Genomic DNA, 27290 nt, shown 5'->3' with positions numbered 1-27290 from the left:
GGTGGTCCGCGGATTTACTGTCCCCCAGCCTAATCCACCTTATTTATGGCCAAAACGAGGTTTATTGCTGCCCAGGGCGCCCCCCCCTGCGCCCTTCAGTGCCTGCTTTGTGTGTGTGACTGGGAGCAATGAAGATCTGATGTCTTCTGCCGCCTGAAGTCTTTTCCTCAATACTCACCCGGCTTCTATCTTCGGCATCTGTGAGGAGGACGGTGGCGGCGCGGCTCCGGGACGAACCCCAGGTGAGACCTGTGTTCCGACTCCCTCTGAAGCTAATGGTGTCCAGTAGCCTAGAAGCAGTGCCCAACTTTACAAGCCAGCTCTGCTTCTCTCTCCTCGGTCCCACGATGCAGGGAGCCTGTTGCCAACCGGACTCCCTGAAAATAAAAAAACCTAACAAAATTCTTTTTCCACAGAAAACTCTGGAGAGCTCTCTGCAGTGCACCCATTCTCCTCTGGGCACAAGATCTAACTGAGGTCTGGAGGAGGGGCATAGAGGGAGGAGCCAGTGCACACCCATAGTCAAAGTTCTTTTTAGGTGCCCTATCTCCTGCGGAGCCCGTCTATACCCCCTGGTCCTTACGGAGTCCCCAGCATCCTCTAGGACGTAAGAGAAACCACCGTTTTTCGCGGCCGTGGCATTTTCACGGCTAATTGGATACCCCACTTAGTGTTTATAAAACTTACCTGTGCTGATCTCTATAGGGATTTCCTCTTTTTTGCACAGCCGATCATTTATCTCCTCTTCTTCCTCTAGAACTTCAACTTTAATGTCAATCAAATCTTCATCCTAAATAACCCATTAACAAGACGCTTAATACTGACCGATGTAATGAATGGATATTACAAAAAAAATATTCAGCTTACAGTACATTCCAATGTTCAGATCTTCATCTAAGTAATACAAAGAGAACCCAATAAATGAAATAATACACAAGACTTCCCAACCCAGAATATATATGTGCACTATTGTGATCACACACTAGTGCTTTCATGTCGGAACCTGTTCTATAACCCCCCAATCTGTGAGCAGAGCCAATCAATGGGCAGGACAAACAGATCAGAGTTTGGGAAGCTTGCAGAAGATCCAGACTAGAGTCAAGACCGAAGGATGTTCCTGAGGACCCCTGGGAAAATCTGTTGATGCTCATAAGGCTGGGAAAGATTACAAAAACATTTTCTAAAGACTATGGCCTTCACTGAGCCACTCTTAGGCAGACTGTGTTACACATGGAAAGAATATGAATCTAAAACCAAAAACTTTTTGGAAGAGCTGAGAAACTCCTTATGAGAATAGAATGCTAAAAACTTTACATCAATTATTTAAACTAGTATTAATGTCAATGGTTCGCAAACTAACAAATCCTTTTTGTTTATCCACCATATCTTTGATAACTTAGAACTCTGATTTTCTAGCTGCCGTCCTTCTATTTGCGGCGATATTTTTCCATATTATGTGCAATTTATTTAAAGCCATTGGGAAGATAAGTTACCGCCACTTTCCCCAACATGTGTAGCATTATGTTGGTATGTTTATGAGACCCCTGGTTACATCTACCTGATAATCCTGTGTGATGTTGTCATCCTCCTCTGTATCCGGTGAAGATGGGGTATTCCTGTCACTGGCCCCATCTGTAGGAGACACACAGTGACTAGGTACACTGTATACATGTACTGTTCATTCTAGCACCCTGCACCTTTCTAATCCTGTGCAGTTCCTCTTTCCTGCCTGGGGTGTCACTCTCTGCTCTGGTGCTCCTTAGCACACATAGGTCTGTATCACAGTACTGAGTAACAGATCAGAGTGTGCTGAGAAGAACCAGAGCAGAGAGCGACACCCCAGGCCGGAAAGAGGAACTGCACAGGATTTGAAAGGTGCAGGGTGCTAGAATGAAAACTAGATGTTTATCAAGGTGGCCCCATAGCTGTTCTCTCCATTATACTACATGACAGTCTCCTCTTACCCAGTGATGTGAGGCGCTGGTGATTCTCCATCATCACGTCCTTGTACCTCTATATAGTCCCACTCCTCCAAGGGTCCTGCTCAGTCCTCTTGTCTGATGTTTTCTTCGTTACTATGGTATGCCATGCATGGAGAGAGATATTAATACCATAAGTACGATTCTAAGCAATTGATTTGGTGTTCTATATAACTAGGGGTCTTGTGCTGTCACTGCCACATCTCCAGGATATCTCACCTCTCCCGGCCATAGATGGGAGAGAGATAACGAGATTTATGGTGAGAACATACCGTTGTTAAATCTCGTTCTGTGAGGTATACTGGGCTCCACAAGGATTAACATCGGGGTGTAGAGTAGGATCTTGATCCGAGGCACCAACAGGCTCAAAGCTTTAGACTGTTCCGAAGATGCACAGCGCCGCCTCCTCTATAACCCCACCTCCATGCCAGTGAGCTCAGTTTAGTTAACCAGCCCAATGCAGTAGCAGGTACCAGAGATGACAATCGCTCGTAGCCAATTACACCACACACTCACCACAGGAGAGGGTGTCAGCGGCTATGCCAATACCAACCCAAAAAAGCTAAGTGCGTCAGGGTGAGCGCTTTGTGGAGCCCAGTGTACCTCGCAGAAAGAGATTTAACAACGGTAAGTTCTTACCATAAATCTCGTTTTCTGCTGCGGGGTACACTGGGCTCCACAAGGATTAAAATCAGGGGATGTCCTAAAGCAGTTCCTTATGGGAGGGGACGCACTGAAGCGGGCACAAGAACCCGGCGTCCAGAGGAAGCATCCTGGGAAGCGTCAGTATCAAAGGCATAGAACTTAATGAACATGTTCCTCGAGGACCACGTAGCCGCCTTGCACAATTGTTCAAGGGTCGCACCACGGTGGGCGGCCCAAGAAGGTCCAACCGACCGAGTAGAATGGGCTTTGATGGTAGCAGGAACCGAACGACCAGCCTGTACATAAGCATGTGCAATCACCATTCTAATCCATCTGGTCAATGTCTGCTTAGAAGCAGGCCAGCCACGTTGTGAAAACCAAACAACACAAAAAGAGAATCGAATTTCCTAATGGAGGAAGTTCTCTTCACATAGATATCGAGAGCCCCGTCCGCCTCCCAGGTCAGAACGCCCGGAATGAACACTGCTGATATGGCCGGCAGATGGCGTTCTGCCCATGAAGAATCCTTGATACTTCCCTCATTGCCATGTGGCTTTGAGTGCCGCCCTGATGATTGATGTACGCCACCGTGGTGGCGTTGTTCGATTGTACTTGAACAGGTCTGTTCTGTATCAGATGCTGGGCCATTGTCAACGCATTGAACACTGCCCGCAGTTCCAGAATGTTTATCGGGAGTAGAGACTCCTCCTCGGTCCACCGACCCTGGAGAGAGTGTTGTTTCAACACCGCACCCCAACCTCTCAGACTGGCATCCGTCGTCAGCAGGACCAAGTTGGATATCCAGAAGGGACGGCCCCTGCTCAATCGTTGGTCCTGAAGCCACCAGCTCAGTGACAGGCGGACCTCCGGAGATAGGGAGATCATGTGAGATCTGATCCGGTGAGGCAGGCCGTCCCACTTGGACAGAATCAACTTCTGCAGAGGGCGAGAATGGAATTGAGCATACTCCACCATGTCGAAAGCCGACACCATGAGACCTAGCACTTGCATCGCCGAATGAATCGACACTTGCGGACGGGATAGGAAGCATCGGATCTTATCCTGAAGCTTCAGGACATTCTCCTGAGACAGGAACAACCACTGGTTGTGGGTGTCCAATAACGCTCCCAGGTGTACCATGCTCCGAGCCGGAACCAGGGAGGATTTCTATCAGTTGATCAGCCATCCGTGGGCTTTCATGCACTGGATTGTCAAATCGAGTTGACACAGGAGAAGTTCTGGGGAACTCGCCAGGATCAACAAATCATCTAGGTATGGTAGTATCCTGACCCCTTGACGGCGTAGCGTGGCCGTCATGACCGCCATAACCTTGGTGAAGACCCGCGGAGCCGTTGTCAAACCAAAAGGTAACGCCTGAAATTGGTAATGAAGGTTGCCCACCGCAAGCCGCAGGTACTGCTGATGAGATACCGCAATAGGAATATGTAGGTAGGCATCCTGTATGTCCAGGGAGACCATATAGTCCCCAGGCTCCATGGCCAGAACAATAGAGCGCAGCATTTCCATACGGAACTTGGAAATTCGCACATGCTTGTTCAAGGACTTCAGTTTGAGAATGGGCCGCGAGGACTCGTTCGGTTTCAGGACTAGAAACAGCGGTGAATAGAACCCATTGCCCCTCTGAGTCAGAGGCACCTGTACCACCACCCCTGTGGACAGGAGGAAGTGTACCACCGAGTGCAACGTGTTTGCCGGATCCAGAGGCACATCTGTTAGGCAAAAATCGATGAAGGGGGCGATTCTTGAAGGGTATGGCGTAACCTCAAGCAACTACTTCCCTCACCCAGGCATCCGAAGTGGTCTTCAACCATTCCTAGGTAAAACCTAGAAGTTGGCCCCCCACCCTGGGATCCCCGCCCCGTCATGCGGTCGGCTTATCAGTTTTTGAAGCTGGCTGACGGGCGGCCCAAGCACACTTCAGTCTGGGCTTGGCAGGCCTGGAAGTAAGGGCTTGCTTTGGGTACGAAAGGGCCGAGGGAAAGTACTTTTAGCCTTCTGTGCGGAAGGAGCCATACTAGGCAGGCAGGCTGTTTTAGCAGTAGACAGATCAGCCACAATCTTATTGAGGTCTTCTCCAAAGAGAATGTCTCCCTTGAAAGGAAGTACCTCCAGGGTTTTTCTGGAATCCAAATCCACCGACCAGGATCTCAACCAAAGGATACGTCTGGCCAAAACGGACGCAGTAGCGGCCTTGGCCGCAAGCACCCCGGCATCGGAGGCCACCTCCTTAAGGTACAGAGAAGCCGTGGCAATATATGAGAGACATTGTCGAGCATGCTCAGATGTGTCAGAAGGCAGTTCCGCCTCGAATTCCTGAGCCCACGCTTCAGCAGCCCAAGTCGCTGCAATAGTTGGCCTTTGTACAGCCCCAGAAAGGGTATAAATCGCTTTTAAACAGCCCTCCACCCGACGATCCGTCGGTTCCTTCAGAGAGGTGACGGTAGTAACTGGCAGAGCAGAGGAAACAACCATACGTGCCACATGAGAATCTACAGGCGGAGGGGTTTCCCAATTTTTACACACCTCCGCAGAGAGAGGATAGCGAGCTAACAGTCTCTTATTCGGTGTAAACTTTGTCCCCGGATTTTCCCAGGATTCCTGACGTATGTCAATCAGGTGTTCAGAGTAGGGTAGAACCTGCTTAACCACCTTCCTACGCTTAAACCTATCAGATTTCTTGAAGACAGTCTCAGGCTCAGAATCATCGGCCACCTGAAGAATGAGCCGTATCGCCTCAATCAAATCCGAGACATCCACGGATGATTTCCCCTCCCCATCTGAAACATCAGCATCAGCGTCAGTGTCCGAGGGGTCAGTATGAGCACCGTCCTCCTCGGAGGATGTGTCAGTTAAGGCCGCGGATCGGGAGGAGGTAATGGCCCTTTTAGAAGACGACTTAATCTTATGCGGGCGAGAGTGACCCTTAGATTTGGACATGGATCGGTTCAAATGCTGTAACTGAGTGGAAAGCTGATCCGCCCATGGCGGGTTCACGGCGGGGACCATAATCTGTGGTAGCGGCACAGGTGGTCCCACAGGGGGCGTCAATTTAGTTACAAGCATGTTTAACAATGTGGAAAATGTAGCCCAAGGTGGATCTTGTGTTGCCCCGAGTGCTACCGACCCACTGGGGGGCAAGGAAGCCCCTGAACCTGAACTCTCAGCTGCTAAATTATCCTCCATTCCGTCAGTGGCCTCACTACCACGCAGTGTGGGAGAGGCCCCAACGTCGCTGCCACGTGTAGCAGACATAACAATGCGCACAGTAATGGGCAACCCGGTACAAAATTTTTTTATTTTTTTTTGTAGCAGCACTATACCTAGTAAGAACTCTCAGAGGAACAGCCGAAGCTGGCACAGACCGAGGGTTCAATAGGAATAGAACATATGGTGACTATAACTCACAAGAAAGGATACTCCAGTAGCATATCTTGTGAAACAATCCTATATTATCATCAGAGAAAACCTGAAACACTTGACCCCCACAGGTATAGTAATATAGGAATAGCACGCTGAGTGAAATACCCTGCAGTAATGTACCATAACCTGCACTGGACTAACAATACAAAGTAATACTCAGTATGGCTATATGTGATAACAATAGATATAACAAACACAGTAAGCACTGGATGTATATCACAGGGTGTTTGTACCACACAACCCTGACAGTATGCACTCTTTCTTAACTAGCACAGTCACAGTGACAGGTAGAATACTCAAGTGTCCTGTAGGAAGCACAGCACTGGCAGTCAGGCGGTTCCACAGAGGAGGATTTGCCCCAGCAATCCCAGGAAAAGCAAGGCTCTATCTGTAATTGCTGCTGACTGGGAGTGAGGGAGAAGGAAGCAGCTCCAGGGCGGGAAATGGCGCCCTGAGGCCGGGGGGAGGCCTCAGGTCCGGCCTGCTCCCCCTGCTGGCATCCCCATCGGGCGTGCGGGCAGTAAAGAAAGCGGGGGGGGGGGGGGGGGGTAATGGTCCAACGTCCCCTCTGACCTGCGCCCCTACAGAATCATCCTGCTGGCTAGTGGAACATCAGCCAAGTAATGTGTCCACACCAGCGCGCGGCCCGCCTCTTATGGCCGCGCGGGATCGCGGTGCAAAGTGCGGCACAGAAGCCCCTTACCTCCCGCTTGTCAGCGGGCCCGCGATCCGGGAGACGGCGGCGGCGTGTGTGTGACTCACGGGCAGAGAGAGGAAGAAGCCGGCGCCTCCGCTGTAGTGACCCAGCAACCGCGGCGCTGGAGTATACAGCGCCGCTGGGGGTGATGGTGCTGCAGCAGAGACGTCGATCAGACACAGCCTGCTGCAGCCCTTGTAGAATCCTCTTCTTTCTTTAAAGTTTAAGCTAAGAATAGGCTGTCTGAAGCAGCCCCCTGTTAAGTGACCTGCTACTGCAGGCACCAACTACAAACTGAGCTCACTGGCATGGAGGCGGGGTTATAGCGGAGGCGGCGCTGTGCATCTTGGGAACAGTCAAAGCTTTGAGCCTGTTGGAGCCTCGGATCAAGATCCTACTCTACACCACAATGTTAATCCTTGTGGAGCCCAGTGTACCCCGCAGCAGAAATAGAGGGTGTAGCGAGGTCGCCGGGATGAAGATAATAAGATTTTACTTACCGATAAATCTATTTCTCGGAGTCCGTAGTGGATGCTGGGGTTCCTGAAAGGACCATGGGGAATAGCGGCTCCGCAGGAGACAGGGCACAAAAAGTAAAGCTTTTTCCGATCAGGTGGTGTGCACTGGCTCCTCCCCCTATGACCCTCCTCCAGACTCCAGTTAGGTACTGTGCCCGGACGAGCGCACACAATAAGGGAGGATTTTGAATCCCGGGTAAGACTCATACCAGCCACACCAATCACACCGTACAACTTGTGATCTAAACCCAGTTAACAGTATGATAACAGCGGAGCCTCTGAAAGATGGCTTCCTACAACAATAACCCGAATTAGTTAACAATAACTATGTACAATTTATGCAGATAATCCGCACTTGGGATGGGCGCCCAGCATCCACTACGGACTCCGAGAAATAGATTTATCGGTAAGTAAAATCTTATTTTCTCTATCGTCCTAGTGGATGCTGGGGTTCCTGAAAGGACCATGGGGATTATACCAAAGCTCCCAAACGGGCGGGAGAGTGCGGATGACTCTGCAGCACCGAATGAGAGAACTCCAGGTCCTCCTTAGCCAGAGTATCAAATTTGTAAAATTTTACAAACGTGTTCTCCCCTGACCACGTAGCTGCTCGGCAAAGTTGTAATGCCGAGACCCCTCGGGCAGCCGCCCAAGATGAGCCCACCTTCCTTGTGGAGTGGGCCTTTACAGATTTAGGCTGTGGCAGGCCTGCCACAGAATGTGCCAGTTGGATTGTGCTACAGATCCAACGAGCAATCGTCTGCTTAGACGCAGGAGCACCCATCTTGTTGGGTGCATACAATATAAACAACGAGTCAGATTTTCTGACTCCAGCTGTTCTTGCAATATATATTTTTAATGCTCTGACAACGTCCAGTAACTTGGAGTCCTCCAAGTCACTTGTAGCCGCAGGCACTACAATAGGCTGGTTCAGATGAAATGCTGACACCACCTTAGGGAGAAAATGCGGACGAGTCCGCAGTTCTGCCCTGTCCGAATGGAAAATCAGATATGGGCTTTTGTAAGATAAAGCTGCCAATTCTGACACTCTCCTGGCAGAAGCCAGGGCTAGAAGCATGGTCACTTTCCAAGTGAGATATTTCAAATCCACCTTATTTAGTGGTTCAAACCAATGAGATTTTAGAAAATCCAAAACTACATTGAGATCCCACGGTGCCACTGGAGGCACCACAGGGGGCTGTATATGCAGCACTCCCTTAACAAAGGTCTGGACTTCAGGGACTGAAGCCAATTCTTTTTGAAAGAAAATCGACAGGGCCGAAATTTGAACCTTAATAGATCCCAATTTGAGACCCATAGACAATCCTGATTGCAGGAAATGTAGGAATCGACCCAGTTGAAATTCCTCCGTCGGAGCACTCCGATCTTCGCACCACGCAACATATTTTCGCCAAATTCGGTGATAATGTTGCACGGTTACTTCTTTCCTTGCTTTAATCAAAGTAGGAATGACTTCTTCCGGCATGCCTTTTTCCATTAGGATCCGGCGTTCAACCGCCATGCCGTCAAACGCAGCCGCGGTAAGTCTTGAAACAGACAGGGACCCTGCTGAAGCAAGTCCCTCCTTAGAGGTAGAGGCCACGGATCTTCCGTGATCATCTCTTGAAGTTCCGGGTACCAAGTCCTTCTTGGCCAATCCGGAACCACTAGTATCGTTCTTACGCCTCTTTGCCGTATAATTCTCAATACTTTTGGTATGAGAGGCAGAGGAGGAAACACATACACCGACTGGTACACCCAAGGCGTTACCAGCGCGTCCACAGCTATTGCCTGCGGATCTCTTGACCTGGCGCAATACCTGTCCAGTTTTTTGTTGAGGCGAGACGCCATCATGTCCACCATTGGTCTTTCCCAACGGGTTACCAGCATGTGGAAGACTTCTGGATGAAGTCCCCACTCTCCCGGGTGAAGATCGTGTCTGCTGAGGAAGTCTGCTTCCCAGTTGTCCACTCCCGGGATGAACACTGCTGACAGTGCTATCACATGATTCTCTGCCCAGCGAAGAATCCTTGCAGCTTCTGCCATTGCACTCCTGCTTCTTGTGCCGCCCTGTCTGTTCACATGGGCGACTGCCGTGATGTTGTCCGACTGGATCAACACCGGTTTTCCCTGAAGCAGAGGTTCTGCCTGGCTTAGAGCATTGTATATTGCTCTTAGTTCCAGAATGTTTATGTGAAGAGACGTTTCCAGGCTTGTCCATACTCCCTGGAAGTTTCTTCCTTGTGTGACTGCTCCCCAGCCTCTCAGGCTGGCGTCCGTGGTCACCAGGATCCAATCCTGTATGCCGAATCTGCGGCCCTCCAATAGATGAGGACTCTGCAACCACCACAGAAGAGACACCCTTGTCCTTGGAGACAGGGTTATCCGTAGGTGCATCTGAAGATGCGACCCTGACCATTTGACCAACAGATCCCTTTGGAAAATTCTTGCGTGGAATCTGCCGAATGGAATTGCTTCGTAAGAAGCCACCATTTTTCCCAGGACTCTTGTGCATTGATGTACAGACACCTTTCCTGGTTTTAGGAGGTTCCTGACAAGCTCGGATAACTCCTTGGCTTTTTCCTCCGGGAGAAAAACCTTTTTCTGAACCGTGTCCAGAATCATCCCTAGGAACAGCAGACGAGTTGTCGGCATTAACTGGGATTTTGGAATATTCAGAATCCACCCGTGCTGTTTTAGCACTTCTTGAGACAGTGCTAATCCCATCTCTAGCTGTTCTCTGGACCTCGCCCTTATTAGGAGATCGTCCAAGTATGGGATAATTAATACGCCTTTTCTTCGAAGAAGAATCATCATCTCGGCCATTACCTTTGTAAAGATCCGAGGTGCCGTGGACAATCCGAACGGCAGCGTCTGAAACTGATAGTGACAGTTTTGTACAACGAACCTGAGGTACCCCTGGTGTGAGGGGTAAATTGGAACGTGGAGATACGCATCCTTGATGTCCAAGGATACCATAAAGTCCCCCTCTTCCAGGTTCGCTATCACTGCTCTGAGTGACTCCATTTTGAACTTGAACTTCTTTATGTACAGGTTCAAGGACTTCAGATTTAGAATAGGCCTTACCGAGCCATCCGGCTTCGGTACCACAAAAAGAGTGGAATAATACCCCTTCCCTTGTTGTAGAAGAGGTACCTTGACTATCACCTGCTGAGAGTACAGCTTGTGAATGGCTTCCAAAACCGTCTCCCTTTCGGAGGGGGACGTTGGTAAAGCAGACTTCAGGAAACGGCGAGGTGGATCCGTCTCTAATTCCAACCTGTACCCTTGAGATATTATCTGCAGGATCCAGGGATCTACCTGCGAGTGAGCCCACTGCGCGCTGTAATTTTTGAGACGACCGCCCACCGTCCCCGAGTCCGCTTGAGAAGCCCCAGCGTCATGCTGAGGCTTTTGTAGAAGCCGGGGAGGGCTTCTGTTCCTGGGAAGGAGCTGCGTGTTGCTGTCTCTTCCCTCGACCTTTGCCTCGTGGCAGATATGAATAGCCCTTTGCTCTCTTATTTTTAAAGGAACGAAAGGGCTGCGGTTGAAAAGTCGGTGCCTTTTTCTGTTGGGGAGTGACTTGAGGTAGAAAGGTGGATTTCCCGGCTGTAGCCGTGGCCACCAAATCTGATAGACCGACTCCAAATAACTCCTCCCCTTTATACGGCAAAACTTCCATATGCCGTTTTGAATCCGCATCGCCTGTCCACTGTCGCGTCCATAAAGCTCTTCTGGCCGAAATGGACATAGCACTTACCCGTGATGCCAGTGTGCAGATATCCCTCTGTGCATCACGCATATAAAGAAATGCATCCTTTATTTGTTCTAACGACAGTAAAATATTGTCCCTGTCCAGGGTATCAATATTTTCAATCAGGGACTCTGACCAAACTACCCCAGCACTGCCCATCCAGGCAGTCGCTACAGCTGGTCGTAGTATAACACCTGCATGTGTGTATATACTTTTTTGGATATTTTCCATCCTCCTATCTGATGGATCTTTAAGTGCGGCCGTCTCAGGAGAGGGTAACGCCACTTGTTTAGATAAGCGTGTTAGCGCCTTGTCCACCCTAGGAGGTGTTTCCCAGCGCTCCCTAACCTCTGGCGGGAAAGGGTATAATGCCAATAATTTCTTTGAAATTATCAGCTTTTTATCAGGGGCAACCCACGCTTCATTACACACGTCATTTAATTCTTCTGATTCAGGAAAAACTATAGGTAGTTTTTTCATACCCCACATAATACCCTGTTTAGTGGTACCTGTAGTATCAGCTAAATGTAACGCCTCCTTCATTGCCAAAATCATATAACGTGTGGCCCTACTGGAAAATACGGTTGATTCGTCACCGTCACCACTGGAGTCATCGCCTGTGTCTGGGTCTGTGTCGACCGACTGAGGCAAAGGGCGTTTCACAGCCCCTGACGGTGTTTGAGTCGCCTGGACAGGCACTAATTGATTGTCCGGCCGCCTCATGTCGTCAAACGACTGCTTTAGCGTGTTGACACTATCCCGTAGTTCCATAAATAAAGGCATCCATTCCGGTGTCGACTCCCTAGGGGGTGACATCCTCATATTTGGCAATTGCTCCGCCTCCACACCAATATCGTCCTCATACATGTCGACACACACGTACCGACACACAGCAGACACACAGGGAATGCTCCTAACGAAGACAGGACCCACTAGCCCTTTGGGGAGACAGAGGGAGAGTTTGCCAGCACACATCAAAAGCGCTATATATATATCAGGGATAGCCTTATAATAAGTGCTCCCTTATAGCTGCTTTGTTATATCAAAATATCGCCATAAATGTGCCCCCCCCTCTCTGTTTTACCCTGTTTCTGTAGTGCAGTGCAGGGGAGAGACCTGGGAGCCGTCCTGACCAGCGGAGCTGTGAGAGGAAATGGCGCCGTGTGCTGAGGAGATAGGCCCCGCCCCTTTTCTGGCGGGCTCGTCTCCCGCTATTTAGTGAATCCAGGCAGGGGTTAAATATCTCCATATAGCCTCTAGGGCTATATGTGAGGTATTTTTAGCCTTTATAGGTAATCATTTTGCCTCCCAGGGCGCCCCCCCCCAGCGCCCTGCACCCTCAGTGACTGCCGTGTGAAGTGTGCTGAGAGGAAAATGGCGCACAGCTGCAGTGCTGTGCGCTACCTTTTGAAGACTGCAGGAGTCTTCAGCCGCCGATTCTGGACCTCTTCTGACTTCAGCATCTGCAAGGGGGCCGGCGGCGTGGCTCCGGTGACCATCCAGGCTGTACCTGTGATCGTCCCTCTGGAGCTTGATGTCCAGTAGCCAAGAAGCCAATCCATCCTGCACGCAGGTGAGTTGACTCCTTCTCCCCTCAGTCCCTCGCTGCAGTGATCCTGTTGCCAGCAGGAATCACTGTAAAATAAAAAACCTAGCTAAACTTTTTCTAAGCAGCTCTTTAGGAGAGCCACCTAGATTGCACCCTTCTCGGCCGGGCACAAAAATCTAACTGGAGTCTGGAGGAGGGTCATAGGGGGAGGAGCCAGTGCACACCACCTGATCGGAAAAAGCTTTACTTTTTGTGCCCTGTCTCCTGCGGAGCCGCTATTCCCCATGGTCCTTTCAGGAACCCCAGCATCCACTAGGACGATAGAGAAATAATAGGTTTAGGAGGACAGCCCACTGAGTGACAAAATAGAAGGTGTAACAATGAACTGGGTGATAAATGCAGAAGGGGTAGGTACACGTAGGATGGACATATAAACACTACAATGTCTCTATAACATGACAAAACCTGTACAAATCCACCTTCTTACACCGTCTATATTATCATTCATTTCTACTACTATAGCGCCATCCCACACACTGTCACACCCCTTCTGTATTATTTTATTCCTTTCTACTACTCCTACACCTTGTATAGCAGCAGCTGGGTTACATCCTTGTAACGGGTACAGTATGAATCGAAAGAGAGTAGTGTGGAGTGGTTAGGAGAACGTAGGGAGGAGTGGTTAGGAGAACGTAGGGAGGAGTGGTTAGGAGAACGTAGGGAGGAGTGGTTAGGAGAACGTAGGGAGGAGTGGTTAGGAGAACGTAGGGAGGAGTGGTTAGGAGAACGTAGGGAGGAGTGGTTAGGAGTACGTAGGGAGGAGTGGTTAGGAGAACGTAGGGAGGAGTGGTTAGGAGAACGTAGGGAGGAGTGGTTAGGAGAACGTAGGAAGGAGTGGTTAGGAGAACGTAGGGATGAGTGGTTAGGAGAACGTAGGGATGAGTGGTTAGGAGAACGTAGGGATGAGTGGTTAGGAGAACGTAGGGATGAGTGGTTAGGAGAACGTAGGGATGAGTGGTTAGGAGAACGTAGGGATGAGTGGTTAGGAGAACGAAGGGATGAGTGGTTAGGAGAACGTAGGGATGAGTGGTTAGGAGAACGTAGGGATGAGAGGTTAGGAGTACGTAGGGATGAGTGGTTAGGAGTACGTAGGGATGAGTGGTTAGGAGAACGTAGGGATGAGTGGTTAGGAGAACGTAGGGATGAGTGGTTAGGAGAACGTAGGGATGAGTGGTTAGGAGAACGTAGGGATGAGTGGTTAGGAGAACGTAGGGATGAGTGGTTAGGAATATGTAGGGATGAGTGGTTAGGAATATGTAGGGATGAGTGATAGGAATATGTAGGGATGAGTGATAGGAATATGTAGGGATGAGTGATAGGAATATGTAGGGATGAGTGATAGGAATATGTAGGGATGAGTGATAGGAATATGTAGGGATGAGTGATAGGAATATGTAGGGATGAGTGATAGGAATATGTAGGGATGAGTGGTAGGAGTATATAGGGATGAGTGGTAGGAGTATATAGGGATGAGTGGTAGGAGTATGTAGGGATGAGTGGTAGGAGTAGGGATGAGTGGTAGGAGGAGTAGGGATGAGTGGTAGGAGTATGTAGGGATGAGTGGTAGGAGTATGTAGGGATGAGTGGTAGGAGTATGTAGGGATGAGTGGTAGGAGTATGTAGGGATGAGTGGTAAGAGGAGTAGGGATGAGTGGTAAGAGGAGTAGGGATGAGTGGTAGGAGTATGTAGGGATGAGTGGTAGGAGTATGTAGGGATGAGTGGTAGGAGTATGTAGGGATGAGTGGTAGGAGGAGTAGGGATGAGTGGTAGGAGGAGTAGGGATGAGTGGTAGGAGGAGTAGGGATGAGTGGTAGGAGGAGTAGGGATGAGTGGTAGGAGTATGTAGGGATGAGTGGTAGGAGTATGTAGGGATGAGTGGTAGGAAGAGTAGGGATGAGTGGTAGGAGGAGTAGGGATGAGTGGTAAGAGTATGTAGGGATGAGTGGTAAGAGTATGTAGGGATGAGTGGTAGGAGTATGTAGGGATGAGTGGTAGGAGTATGTAGGGATGAGTGGTAGGAGTATGTAGGGATGAGTGGTAGGAGTATGTAGGGATGAGTGGTAGGAGTATGTAGGGATGAGTGGTAGGAGGAGTAGGGATGAGTGGTAGGAGGAGTAGGGATGAGTGGTAGGAGTATGTAGGGATGAGTGGTAGGAGGTGTAGGGATGAGGGGTAGGAGGAGTAGGGATGAGTGGTAGGAGTATGTAGGGATGAGTGGTAGGAGGAGTAGGGATGAGTGGTAGGAGGAGTAGGGATGAGTGGTAGGAGGAGTAGGGATGAGTGGTAGGCGTATGTAGGGATGAGTGGTAGGAGTATGTAGGGATGGGTGGTAGGAGTATGTAGGGATGAGTGGTAGGAGTATGTAGGGATGAGTGGTAGGAGGAGTAGGGATGAGTGCTAAGAGTATGTAGGGATGAGTGGTAGGAGTAGGAATGAGTGGTAGGAGTAGGAATGAGTGGTAGGAGTATGTAGGGATGAGTGGTAGGAGGTGTAGGGATGAGTGGTAGGAAGAGTAGGGATGAGTGGTAGGAGTATGTAGGGATGAGTGGTAAGAGTATGTAGGGATGAGTGGTAAGAGTATGTAGGGATGAGTGGTAAGAGTATGTAGGGATGAGTGGTTAGAGTATGTAGGGATGAGTGGTAAGAGTATGTAGGGATGAGTGGTAAGAGTATGTAGGGATGAGTGGTGGTAGGAGTATGTAGGGATGAGTGGTGGTAGGAGTATGTAGGAATGAGTGGTGGTAGGAGTATGTAGGAATGAGTGGTGGTAGGAGTATGTAGGAATGAGTGGTAGGAGGTGTAGGGATGAGTGGTAGGAGTATGTAGGGATGAGTGGTAGGAGTAGGTAGGGATGAGTGGTAGGAGTATGTAGGGATGAGTGGTAGGAGTATGTAGGGATGAGTGGTAGGAGTATGTAGGGATGAGTGGTAGGAGGTGTAGGGATGAGTGGTAGGAGGAGAAGGGATGAGTGGTAGGAGTATGTAGGGATGAGTGGTAAGAGTATGTAGGGATGAGTGGTAGGAGGAGTAGGGATGAGTGGTAGGAGTATGTAGGGATGAGTGGTAGGAGGTGTAGGGATGAGTGGTAGGAAGAGTAGGGATGAGTGGTAGGAAGAGTAGGGATGCGTGGTAGGAGGAGTAGGGATGAGTGGTAGGAGTATGTAGGGATGAGTGGTAGGAGTATGTAGGGATGAGTGGTAGGAGTATGTAGGGATGAGTGGTAGGAGTATGTAGGAGGAGTAGGGATGAGTGGTAGGAGTATGTAGGGATGAGTGGTAAGAGTATGTAGGGATGAGTGGTAGGAGGAGTAGGGATGAGTGGTAGGAGTATGTAGGGATGAGTGGTAGGAGGTGTAGGGATGAGTGGTAGGAAGAGTAGGGATGAGTGGTAGGAAGAGTAGGGATGCGTGGTAGGAGGAGTAGGGATGAGTGGTAGGAGTATGTAGGGATGAGTGGTAGGAGTATGTAGGGATGAGTGGTAGGAGTATGTAGGGATGAGTGGTAGGAGTATGTAGGAGGAGTAGGGATGAGTGGTAGGAGTATGTAGGGATGAGTGGTAAGAGTATGTAGGGATGAGTGGTAGGAGTATATAGGGATGAGTGGTAGGAGTATGTAGGGATGAGTGGTAGGAGTATGTAGGGATGAGTGGTAGGAGTATGTAGGGATGAGTGGTAGGAGTATGTAGGGATGAGTGGTAGGAGTATGTAGGGATGAGTGGTAGGAGTATGTAGGGATGGTGGTAGGAGTATGTAGGGATGAGTGGTAGGAGTATGTAGGGATGAGTGGTAGGAGTATGTAGGGATGAGTGGTAGGAGGAGTAGGGGGGTGTGGTATTGAAAGTCGACAGTAACTAGGTTGACCACTATTGGTCGACAGTAACTAGGTCGACAGGATGTCTAGGTCGACAGGTCAAAAGGTCGACATGAGTTTTTAATGTTATTTTGGTGTCGTTTTCTTCGTAGAGTGACCGGGGACCCCAATTAGTGCCATGCTTCGGGCATGGTGCCTTCGCTCCGCTACCGCTTCGCTCGGCACAGATTACCGTTCCAATCGTAGTCCACGTGGATCGTTAAGTATGAAAAGGTTAAAAAAAAGAAAAAAATTGTGAAAAACTCATGTCGACCTAAAGACCCTGTCGACCTAGTTACTGTCGACCAATAGTAATCGACCTAGTTACTGTTGACTTTCAATCCGGATCCCGGAGTAGGGATGAGTGGTAGGAGGAGTAGGGATAAGTGATAGGAGTATGTAGGGATGAGTGGTAGGAGTATGTAGGGATGAGTAGTAGGAGTATGTAGGGATCAGTGGTAGGAGGACATAGGGATGAGTGGCAGGTGGAGGACACAGCATGGCCACCTCACCTCTCTCACTAGCCATTAGTACACAACATTTAGCCACACTCACCAGGAGCTATCGCTGCATCTCAGCCTACCTTTGGCCGGTGTCACACTTCCGTGCTGAGCGGATCACTCTAACAGATTGTCGGATAGACAGCGCTGATTGGTTCGTGGTCTCATCTCTTGCGGATAATTGGCAGACGAAGCACACAGCGGGTGACGTCATCAGCGAAGCGCCGTGCAAAGAAACTACACAGTGCAGGTGGATGGGAGGCGGCGGCCATGTTTCCGTGGTTCAGCCCCTATTGGACTACAGCGGTGGTATCTAACAGGTCACCGGCGGTGCAGGAGGGAGGCGGCCATGTTGTCGTAGTCCACTGATGTAAAATTGCTACTATCCTACTAAAGCCACTAGCTGGTGTTACATGACTACAACTCCCATAATCCCCTACCGTCTCCAGGCTCTCCTCTATTTCCTATAGTTAGTGACATGGACCCAGGGGCTTATGGGAAAGGTCCTCTGCACGAGGAGAAACTAGATGCTACCACTGAGGTGCAGGCTCTGTATACTACTGAACTCAGTGTCTCCTGGAAGAGGTAATAGTTCTGATGTTGTCTTATTGTCATTATTATTATTGGACTGAGTGTCCAATGGCAGCAGTCATAACATTATTATTATTATTAATAATAATAACAGTACAGCTGCCACCCACATCTTCCTCCATATCTCCAATCTCTGCGCCGTTACTAGTAAAATATGCACCCACATTACCTGACCCAGTATTCTGCCCTCGCTCTCATTATCCGCCCCCACATTCTGCCCCTACCCTCATTACCCGTCCCCACATTCTGCCCTCACCCTCATTACCCGCCCCTGCATTCTGCCCCCACCCTCATTACCTGCCCCTGCATTCTGCCCTCACCCACATTACCAGCCCCTGCATTCTGCCCCAACCCTCATTACCCGCCCCTGCATTCTGCCCTCACCCACATTACCCGCCCCTGCATTCTGCCCCAACCCTCATTACCCGCCCCTGCATTCTGCCCTCACCCACATTACCAGCCCCTGCATTCTGCCCCAACCCTCATTACCCGCCCCTGCATTCTGCCCCAACCCTCATTACCCGCCCCTGCATTCTGCCCTCACCCACATTACCAGCCCCTGCATTCTGTCCTCACCCACATTACCAGCCCCTGCATTCTGTCCTCACCCTTATTATTCCCCCTTCCCAGCATTCTGCTCCCACCCTGTGATAACGCGCTCTCCTTCACGTAATAAGCCCACCAAAGCCTCCTCACCTTTAAGCGGCTGACAGTAAATCACCTGACTGACCATGTAACCCCAATAAGCACTATTTCCCAATGCACCCCATTCTGCCCCACCGCCTCATTACCCGCCCCTGCGTTCTGTCCACACCCTCATTATCCACCCCTGCACTATTCCCCACCCTCATTGCCCACCACTGCATTCTGCCTCCACCCACATTGCCCACCCCCGCATTCTGCCCACCCTCATTACCTGCCCCTGCATTCTGCCCCACCCTCATTACCCGCCCCCGCATTCTGCCCCACCCTTGTCACCCACCCCGCTTTCTGTCTACACCCTTATTACCCCTACCCCATCCCAGCATTCTGCTGCCACCCTGTGACTTGCCCTCCTTCACTTAGTAGACCCACCATAGCCTCCTAACCTCTAAGTGGCAGACAATAAACCACCTCTCTGGCCACGTAACACCACTGAGCACTCTTCCCCATCGCCTATTGGCAGGACACGTATGCCATATTTTGCTCTTCATCTCATGTATTAAGCTTCTATCTTCATATAGATTGCAAGCTTGGCTTCCTTACCCCCTTTGTTGGTTAATAATCAGTGTTGTAATACAGTGTTTATACCTGGTGTACAGGACTACGGCGTATGCTGGCTCACTATAAATAATTGTTACCAATAATACTATTAATATTATTTACAAGTGGTGTTAGTGCATGCAGAAACTCCTGTCAGTAGTATCTGTTTCAGTGGCGAGGTCTAGTGTCATAGCTTATCATTGGTGGTGCGTAATAATGTCATCACTGGTGTATTATGGGAAAAAGCAATATCACACCCTCTGCTGTAGATTAGGTCATCTTTATGGCTTGCATGAAAGGACTTTTATATGGTCACAGGACTCCTACTTGACTTGCAATATCCGTATACTGGAGAGTAGTGAATACAATATTAGCATTCTCAGTGTATATGTGTGGAGGTTATAGGGTTACATTTCCATAGCTACCTCACCTTGATAGCCAGGTTTTATCATTTTGTCATGATGGGGATTGTAGTCCACCATGTTTCGGTCATTGGGTACAGAATACACAGGTAAGATTCACCTACACAGCAGCTAAATCTCTCTGTGAATTATCTTAAACCACTTGGAATTATTGCTATTAGTGTGGAGCCGAAATGGGCAAAATATAGGCTGTGGGCTATATGCAGCCTGCCAGGCATCAGGGTGTGGCCCATTTCCTCTCATCCCTGCACTGTGGAGACTGTCCCACTGAGGGAACTGGGAAATTCTCAGTGGGCCATGCAGTCTTTGCGCCAAGCCCCATTCCCTCATTCCTCCTGGACTGTGAAGTCCAGCTTACTGCACGACCTGGGTAGCTGCACCTTTAAGCATCATATACATCAATTAATGATGTCCAAACACTGCCAGTGTAGGGGAGCTGGGACGGATCTATATTGTAAATACAAAGTATTGTCTTCAGGGGGGAGACTGGGAGATTACCTGCAAAACGAGGAGGCGTCGTGTGATAGGAGTGACATGGGCGTGTTTCAGCATGCGGTTGTGTTCTCGTTTGCAGCACCGCAACCACTGTGGATATATATATCATCAGAATATTACAAGGGAGGCTGTGCTCCAGGAGGTGATGTTGCAACCGATGGTGCGTCGATGTTGGAGAGGTCAGGTCCCTCAGTGCACAGCATCTATACAGAGTTCGCCCCACAGTGATGCAAACGGGGGTGCCGTGAGGCCCCACCTCTTCTATGTTAGCTCCCGCCCACTACCCACTAGGCCACACCCCTTTTTGGCTGCAATGGGTCCCGTATCTGGATAAAAGGAATGTTGGGAGGTATGGGAAATGCTTGTCCAATCTGCGAAAAATCACAGCCGCGAATGATCTGCATCCACCTCTGTATCAGTCAAATGTCTTCATCCAAGAGACAAGTAGGAGATGCTTTCAGGAAAAACTGAGGAAACTGACTTTAATGGCACCATTCATAAGATAAGGATTCATAAGATAAGACAAGGGTACTGGCAAAAAAAACATTAAGGCTAGTATTTTCAGTTCAGCCGGCTACTCCGTTACACTGTGTCTCTGTGGAACATCAGTCTGGTTCTCCATAAGGGTAAATGCAAACCTTTTTCACACCTCATTTAGGTAGTCTGTGTTGGAAGGTGGACAAATGTGTCTCTCATACTGTATGCTCTCTCTATCTGCAGATGTTTCCACCAAGACCGGATGTCTTCCTGACAGTCTTTATGATGGACAAGAGTCTTATGAATGAGAAGATATTGAGTCTAACAATGGAGATTATCTACCTGCTGATAGGGGTGAGGGGGTCTGGGAGCGTCACACTGACATCACTCTTATCTCTATTACTAACATATGGACCTGACTGGGGAGGTGAGGGAGTCTGGGAGCGTCAGGGACATCACTCTTATTTCTATTACTAATACAGGGACCTGACTGGGGAGGTGAGGGAGTCTGGGAGCATCACAGCGACATCACTCTTATCTCTATTACTAACATATGGACCTGACTGGAAGAGGTGAGGGAGTCAGGGAGTGTCACAGTGACATCACTCTTATCTCTAGTACTAACATATGGACCTGACTGGGGAGGTGAGGGAGTCTGGGAGCGTCACAGTGACATCACTCTTATCTCTATTACTGACAGAGGGACCTGACTGGGGAGGTGAGGGAGTCTGGGAGTGTCACATGTATATCTTTGCATTATGACTTTAGAGAATCTGGACATTTTACTGACATCACTTAGACTGTTCAGTACCCCAGTGGGACCAGGAACTAGCTTTGGATGTTAATGTATTGTTTACAGGATTACACAGTAGTTAAGAAGACGTCAAGAGAGTGTGACACACCCAGCAGCCATTCCCGTGTGTCAGGAGGCCTGAGCAGGACCCAGAGCCCCATCACGGTGCCTCTACCTCACTCACTGATAGATGAGAGGCACAATGACCAGAAGATCCTGGAACTCACCAACAAGATCATTCAGCTGCTGACTGGAGAGGTGACTTCTGGGAATGGGACATTATACAGTAACACCGGGGGATGTGTCTGGGTGATGACTTTGTCTTTGTGTGTGTCAGGTTCCTATAAGGTGTGAGGATGTCACCGTCTATTTCTCCATGAAGGAGTGGGAGTATATAGAGGAACACAGGGGTCTGTACAAGGACGTGATGATGGAGAATCACCGGCCCCTCACATCACTGGGTAAGAGGAGACTGTCATGTAGTGTAATGGAGAGAGCAGCTATGGGGCCACCTAGATACACATCATCTGATAAAACACATATATACAATGTACTCAGTCAGTGTGTGTCTCCTACAGATGGGGCCAGTAACAGGAATACCCCAGAGAGAAGTCCCCGTCCTCTTTATTCCCAGGATGATACAACAGAGAATCACAGTGTCCCACAGGAGGGTCAGGTAGATGGAATTCAGAGTCTCACTAAATATTAAAATACTAAAGTGAATTTAAACTTTATGATCTGTAATCTCAATGTATTAAATTATTCTGTATTGTATGGTTTTGTTGGTAATTTAGGGTGAAGTTTCCATAAATATTAAGGTAGAAGATATAAAGGAGGAAGAAGAGACGTATGTGATGATAGATCAGCAGTGTAAGGAGGAGGAAATCCCTACAGATATCAGCACAGGTGAGTAATAATCACTAAGTACAGAGAACATTTACATTAGCCTTAGCTGTCACTCTGCAGAACCCTCAGTCATTACTAACCTTGTTACAGATAGTACTAACACTGCAGCTATCTACATAACTACATTTAATACTCTGTTGGGATTAATATGTGACAAATCTAATGCGTACTCTTATACAGGCCCCTTCTCTATTTCCTATTCACCTCCTCGCTTGGAAACCTCATCAGCTGTGAATGACACCCGCATTTACCTCTCTTGTCCCAGCCTGTCTCTCTGTGCCCTCTGTTACGTCTCTTATCTGTCTGCCCTCTCCTGGATGACCCAGCGCTCACTGGGGGGAATTCAGTTGTTTGAAAAGTCGGTTGGGTGTCTGATTTTACCTGTCTCCCAGATATGAAAAAACAGACACCCAACTGACTTTTCAAACAATTGAATACCCCCCCCCCTCCTCCAATATGTCCAAAACAGAACTAATTGTTTTCTCCCCCCCTGACCCCCGATAATCCCCCCCCCCCCCCACCCCCTCCTAATGACAGTACCATTGCCTCCTTTGTTGTCACCATGGACGCAACCTAAATTCTCTTCCATGCACTAAGAATTTCCCAACTGGACTACTGCAACCTCCTCCTATCTGGCTCCCCTTGAACACATAGACTTTAGGGGGACATTTATTTAGCAGTGATAAAAGTGGAGAAGTGAGCCAGTGGAGACATTGCCCATGGCAACCAATCGGCAGCTCTGTATATTTCTAAAGTATGCTAATTATAAATGTTAAGTCAATGCTGATTGGTTGCCATTGGCAACTTCTCCACTGGCTCACTTCTCCACTTTTGTCACTGCTTAGTACATGTCCCCCTAAGTCTATTCTTAATACAGGGCAAACTTCTCACCCTCACATACAAGACCCTCAATTTCTTCACTCCCTCCTACATCTCCTGTGTCCGCGCTCCCTTCTGTGCTCTTTCCGCTCATCCACCTTGGTTCTGGTCACCCCCCTTTCAGTGTAAGGATTCCGTGCTTTCCCATTGCACTGGTACTCGCTCAATGGACCTATCAGATTCTCTACAAACATTCACACTTAGAATATATCACCGTAAAGATGGCGCATCCAGATGAGTACAGTAAAGGGGAGCAATACATGGGCAGCCACAATAATCGGTCCTGCTGGCAGGGTGTGTCCGTGGGGTCCCCCCAGACACATGTATTCATGTGTACCGGAGAACTTGCACCCATGATAGACGCGCCACAGACACAGCCCCTCTGACCACCAGCATACTTCCTTCCCCAGATCGCCCTCGTGGTTACACCCCTCCATCTTAGACTATAACCCGTCCCAGCACTACTTCTGGCGCCAGTGTGCGTTTGTTCCCTCATCTTCCCACCCAATTGTTGGGTTCAGGATCATTAAATTATGATTTACTTCCTCTTCCTTTCCCCTTGCAGCTTATCACTACCCTTACTTCTTCCCCCTATGTGGCACCGCTGACACCTTGTGGCGACACATAAATAAAAGATAATAATGATAATAAAATTGTAATAAAGCCATTATAAATTGGAACGTGAAGTTGCTCATAGTATGGAAGTATTTTGTCATTGCTACTTATAATGATAGAGCTTTTCTAATGGAATAATTTCTATTTCCATACATTATGTAATTCCCAGCAGACGGACACAGCAGCGGCGGGAACACCTCGGGGGGGCATCTCGTTGTACCTTCAGAGTGTAAGAAAGAAGATGACGAAGCCACACTGGATTCTCCAGTGGAAAAACCTATTACTCCTAATATACATCCAGTACCTCCCAGTGCAGATCTGCCATTTGGTGTCGATAACCATGAGCAATTCTTTTCGGATAAATCAGATCTAGCTACACACAATACAGCCCGTAGGGGCTATAAGACATATCAGTGCTTTGAATGTGGTAAACATTTCAGCCATAATGCCGACCTTAAAAGACATCACCGAATTCACACCGGGGAGAAGCCCTTTGTGTGCTCCGAGTGCGGGAAACGCTTCACGCAGAAATCAGCACTTGTCTATCACCGGAGGACGCACACCGGCGAGAAGCCGTTCGCTTGTCTGGACTGCGGCAAATCCTTTGCCCATAAATCCATCCTCGTCAATCACCGGAGAGTTCACAGCGGCGAGAAGCCGTTCTCCTGCTCCGACTGCGGCAAGTGCTTTGCGTGCAAGTCCTATCTCACCGACCACCAGAGAACCCACACGGGGTTGAAGCCCTTCCTGTGCAGCGAGTGTCACAAATGTTTTACCCACAAGTCAGATCTCAATAAGCACGTTAGAATCCACACTGGGGAGAGACCGTACGCCTGCCCGGAGTGTGGGAAAGGGTTTACGCAGAGGGCCAACCTCACCGTGCACCAAAAGGTCCACATGGTGAAAGTAAGGCCGTTTCCCTAAACTGATAGACACAAGAGCGGAATATATTGGCGCTGGATATACTGTAATAACCAGCTTATCAGTAATAAACCTGACAAAGGTGCACAGTGTTGTAGAGCAATCAACATCCGGTCTTCGTGTGGGAATCAGGGACGTGTCTCAGCCACTATAGTATCCATAGCTTTCATGCAATAAAGGGGTTCCTGTAGCCATTTTGAAGATACGGGAATCCAAATCACTCAAGCACAGTGGTACATGAAAACCAACAGTGGGTTATTGAACAGAATGGGTGATAAACTCTTCAGTAATACAATCCAAACCAACAATTACCACAGAATATCACTTCTTAGCCTAGGAGCAGAGAACCTCTCTCCAGCCCTTAGAATAGCCCACCTTTATCATACTCCTCATCCCCTCCCCATGGGAACGCCCTACCTAGTTCCAAAAGGTTGAGATTGGTGGGGTCTTTGCAGTGTCCAACCCCTACTACCTCCCCTCATGTGTCATCTCTCAGTATTCAACAGGGTTTGTTGACGTGGGAAATGAGGCAAATCTTTATTAATAGTCACAGACCTCCTATTTTCTCCTTAGTAGTGATTGGTGCTCCCCGTTTTCCTCCATCTTTGGGGCTTTGCTTATTATAAGTGCTATTGAGATGACCGTCACCTTACGCCTTTGGCTTTTAATAACTGCCATTATTAAAAGCCAACTCTAGATGAACCTTTTTTCCTGTATGGATAACTACTCAGATTATATCATGCAAGGGGTCTGTATACTAAGACAAAACCACTGACATTATTCAACTTTAGCCTACATTAAATAATAATAACTTCAGTTCACAATAAAGCTACAGAGTAGAGATATTATATACCTCTGATGGATCATGGTGTATAAAGCTCATGTTTAGTCCCAAATCTTGTCACCACACTTACTGGAGGAGTTAGGGGGCAGTGGCCGGAGAACAGGATGTGGTGTCTTTGTTGTATCAGGACTGATGGTTGACAATACGTCTTGATAAAGCTAATTATTTACCTTTTAACATAAGCTATTTACTAATACCGTGTAGCCGTAATGGCCGCTAAACCACGTGCACGTGCTACGCACTTCGTACGCTATTTGCGTACAAAGACCTCATACATGGTACGCAAGTTACGTACACGCTGCGCTGGGTATACGGAATACACACAGCGAGCGTACACACAGACAGTAACCTTTATAAACTTTAAACACAGAATATGCTTACACTGTAAACCTTAATACCGTGGTACTATAATGGTGTAACACTGAACCTTTGTGAGTATGCAAGCTGTTTGAGCAATTGAGATGCTCTGAAACCCTTAGCACTTATATGGTGAATCACACAAACACTTGTTAAGGTTCCAACACCTTACCAGATGATTTTTAGTAAGTAAAAGGGAAAAGAATACAGATTACAGCTTATACACTACAAACCTAACATTAATAACTAAACGGAATAACTAAATAGAAATATACACAATAGCGAACGATCGTAACACATATACATATAATAAACACAAAGAGAATAAAATGGCAAACACTTAAAGGATAACAAGATGAGAACGAATTGCATACACACAGAGTAATGAAATGGCCACAGAGAAAACTTACACACGTGGGAATGAATCGCATGCGCTATCTGGAAACCAGCTCTCAGTCATCACGGGGAAAACCTTGTGGAGAGAAGTGAGAGCTGGTCTGGCTATGGGGGTCTTTATGTACACAGTATACTGTACACTACAAAGGTCCTATAATCTCATTGTTCATTGGACACAGGAATTTGTCTCTGCATTATAACAAAAGGTCATAAGTGGGTTCGTATGGGGGGGGGGGATGTGTCTCTCTCCAACTGCTCAGGTAGGAGGCATCCCCAGGACTCCCACCTCATGTGTAATAAAACAGCAAATACATTTAAAGTCCATAAACTACTTTTACATATAACTATACGCTGGAGCGACCGATCTCTTCCTAACCAATACCGGAATGTTTCTAATAAAATACTCTTTAGTTAGACACTAGACACCACCATTCAACCTTTGTCTGACCCTTCATATCATGCAAAGAGGAATCCCCATGTCCACAAACCATTTAAACTAAACATTTTTACTGTCGTTGTTAAGGGGAAATAATCGCTATAAAACACACTATATAGGTTAAATATGTTACGATCGAGTCGCCCGCTACACGCTCACAAATTCTACCGTAAATGAGCATAACACGCGCGTGATCGCCGGAGCGATCTTACGCAATTTGCGGATATGCACACGCACCGCAGACTGGGTGCACGTGCAGCGGGCATGTGCATTGGGGTTAGTATAAGGCATTGTGGATTACGATATTTTTCGACTTTGACAGTCTATGGATACGAAAATCTTTGGGGTTGATTTTGAGGTGGGTGTAAAGCAAAATAAAAGTAACTCTGCACCTTGGTAACAGCATGCTGCGCTGCAGGTGGGGTAGATGTAACATGTGCAGAGATAGTTAGAGCCTAAACCCGGTGGTTTAAGTATATCTGTGGTGTGAGATCTGCTCATGTGTAGTTACCACACTGTGCATGTGCAGATCTTGTTCTGCAAGATCCCTCTGAGTGCCCAGGACTCCACACCCTGAATAGCATACTGCTGGTGTTTGTGGGCTACATACAAAAGCAGCCAGTATTTACGCTGCATGCAGAAACATCAAAGTATCTGCACCCCTTGCAGGGCCGCATGGTTTATTCCAAATACAAAGTTACTTGCTCTCTCTTTTGCTTCCAACTCATTCGCAGCCCCTTTGTGTGGTCATTAAGGAAAGTTCATGTAAAATCTATAGCAGGTGGAACAGGGTCCCACATTGAGCCCACGCTATCTATCCCCAACGTGTCTCCACTATACTGGAGACTGTGTGGTCTACAGGGTAGGTTTTAACACATTTGGTGGCATATTCAGTTACCTATAATATAGGCAGGGCTGGATTCAC

At 48.4% G+C, this 27290-nt stretch overlaps 2 protein-coding genes across 3 annotated transcripts in view; one reads left to right on the top strand and one right to left on the bottom strand.

Annotated features, from left to right (window-relative positions):
* LOC134983990 (gastrula zinc finger protein XlCGF57.1-like) overlaps positions 1-27290 on the bottom strand; it is a 102197-nt gene that overhangs the window by 7209 nt on the left and 67698 nt on the right. The gene's annotated exons all lie outside the window — the stretch shown is intronic.
* LOC134983982 (oocyte zinc finger protein XlCOF7.1-like) lies at positions 17327-25595 on the top strand. 2 transcript variants are annotated; one of them, XM_063949638.1, is made up of 7 exons: positions 17327-17576; positions 20462-20572; positions 21078-21269; positions 21349-21472; positions 21590-21687; positions 21806-21917; positions 23584-25595. In XM_063949638.1, the coding sequence occupies exons 2-7, from the start codon at positions 20462-20464 to the stop codon at positions 24333-24335; spliced, it is 1389 nt and encodes a 462-aa protein (XP_063805708.1). In that variant the 5' UTR covers positions 17327-17576; the 3' UTR covers positions 24336-25595. The 2 variants fall into 2 exon arrangements, with proteins under 2 accessions (XP_063805708.1, XP_063805707.1); XM_063949637.1 differs by having other exon boundaries at positions 17329-17576; positions 23581-25594.

The sequence above is a fragment of the Pseudophryne corroboree genome, assembly GCF_028390025.1.
Source record: "Pseudophryne corroboree isolate aPseCor3 chromosome 3 unlocalized genomic scaffold, aPseCor3.hap2 SUPER_3_unloc_3, whole genome shotgun sequence".
Lineage (NCBI taxonomy): Eukaryota > Metazoa > Chordata > Amphibia > Anura > Myobatrachidae > Pseudophryne > Pseudophryne corroboree.
This window is presented reverse-complemented; position numbering and strand designations above follow the sequence as displayed.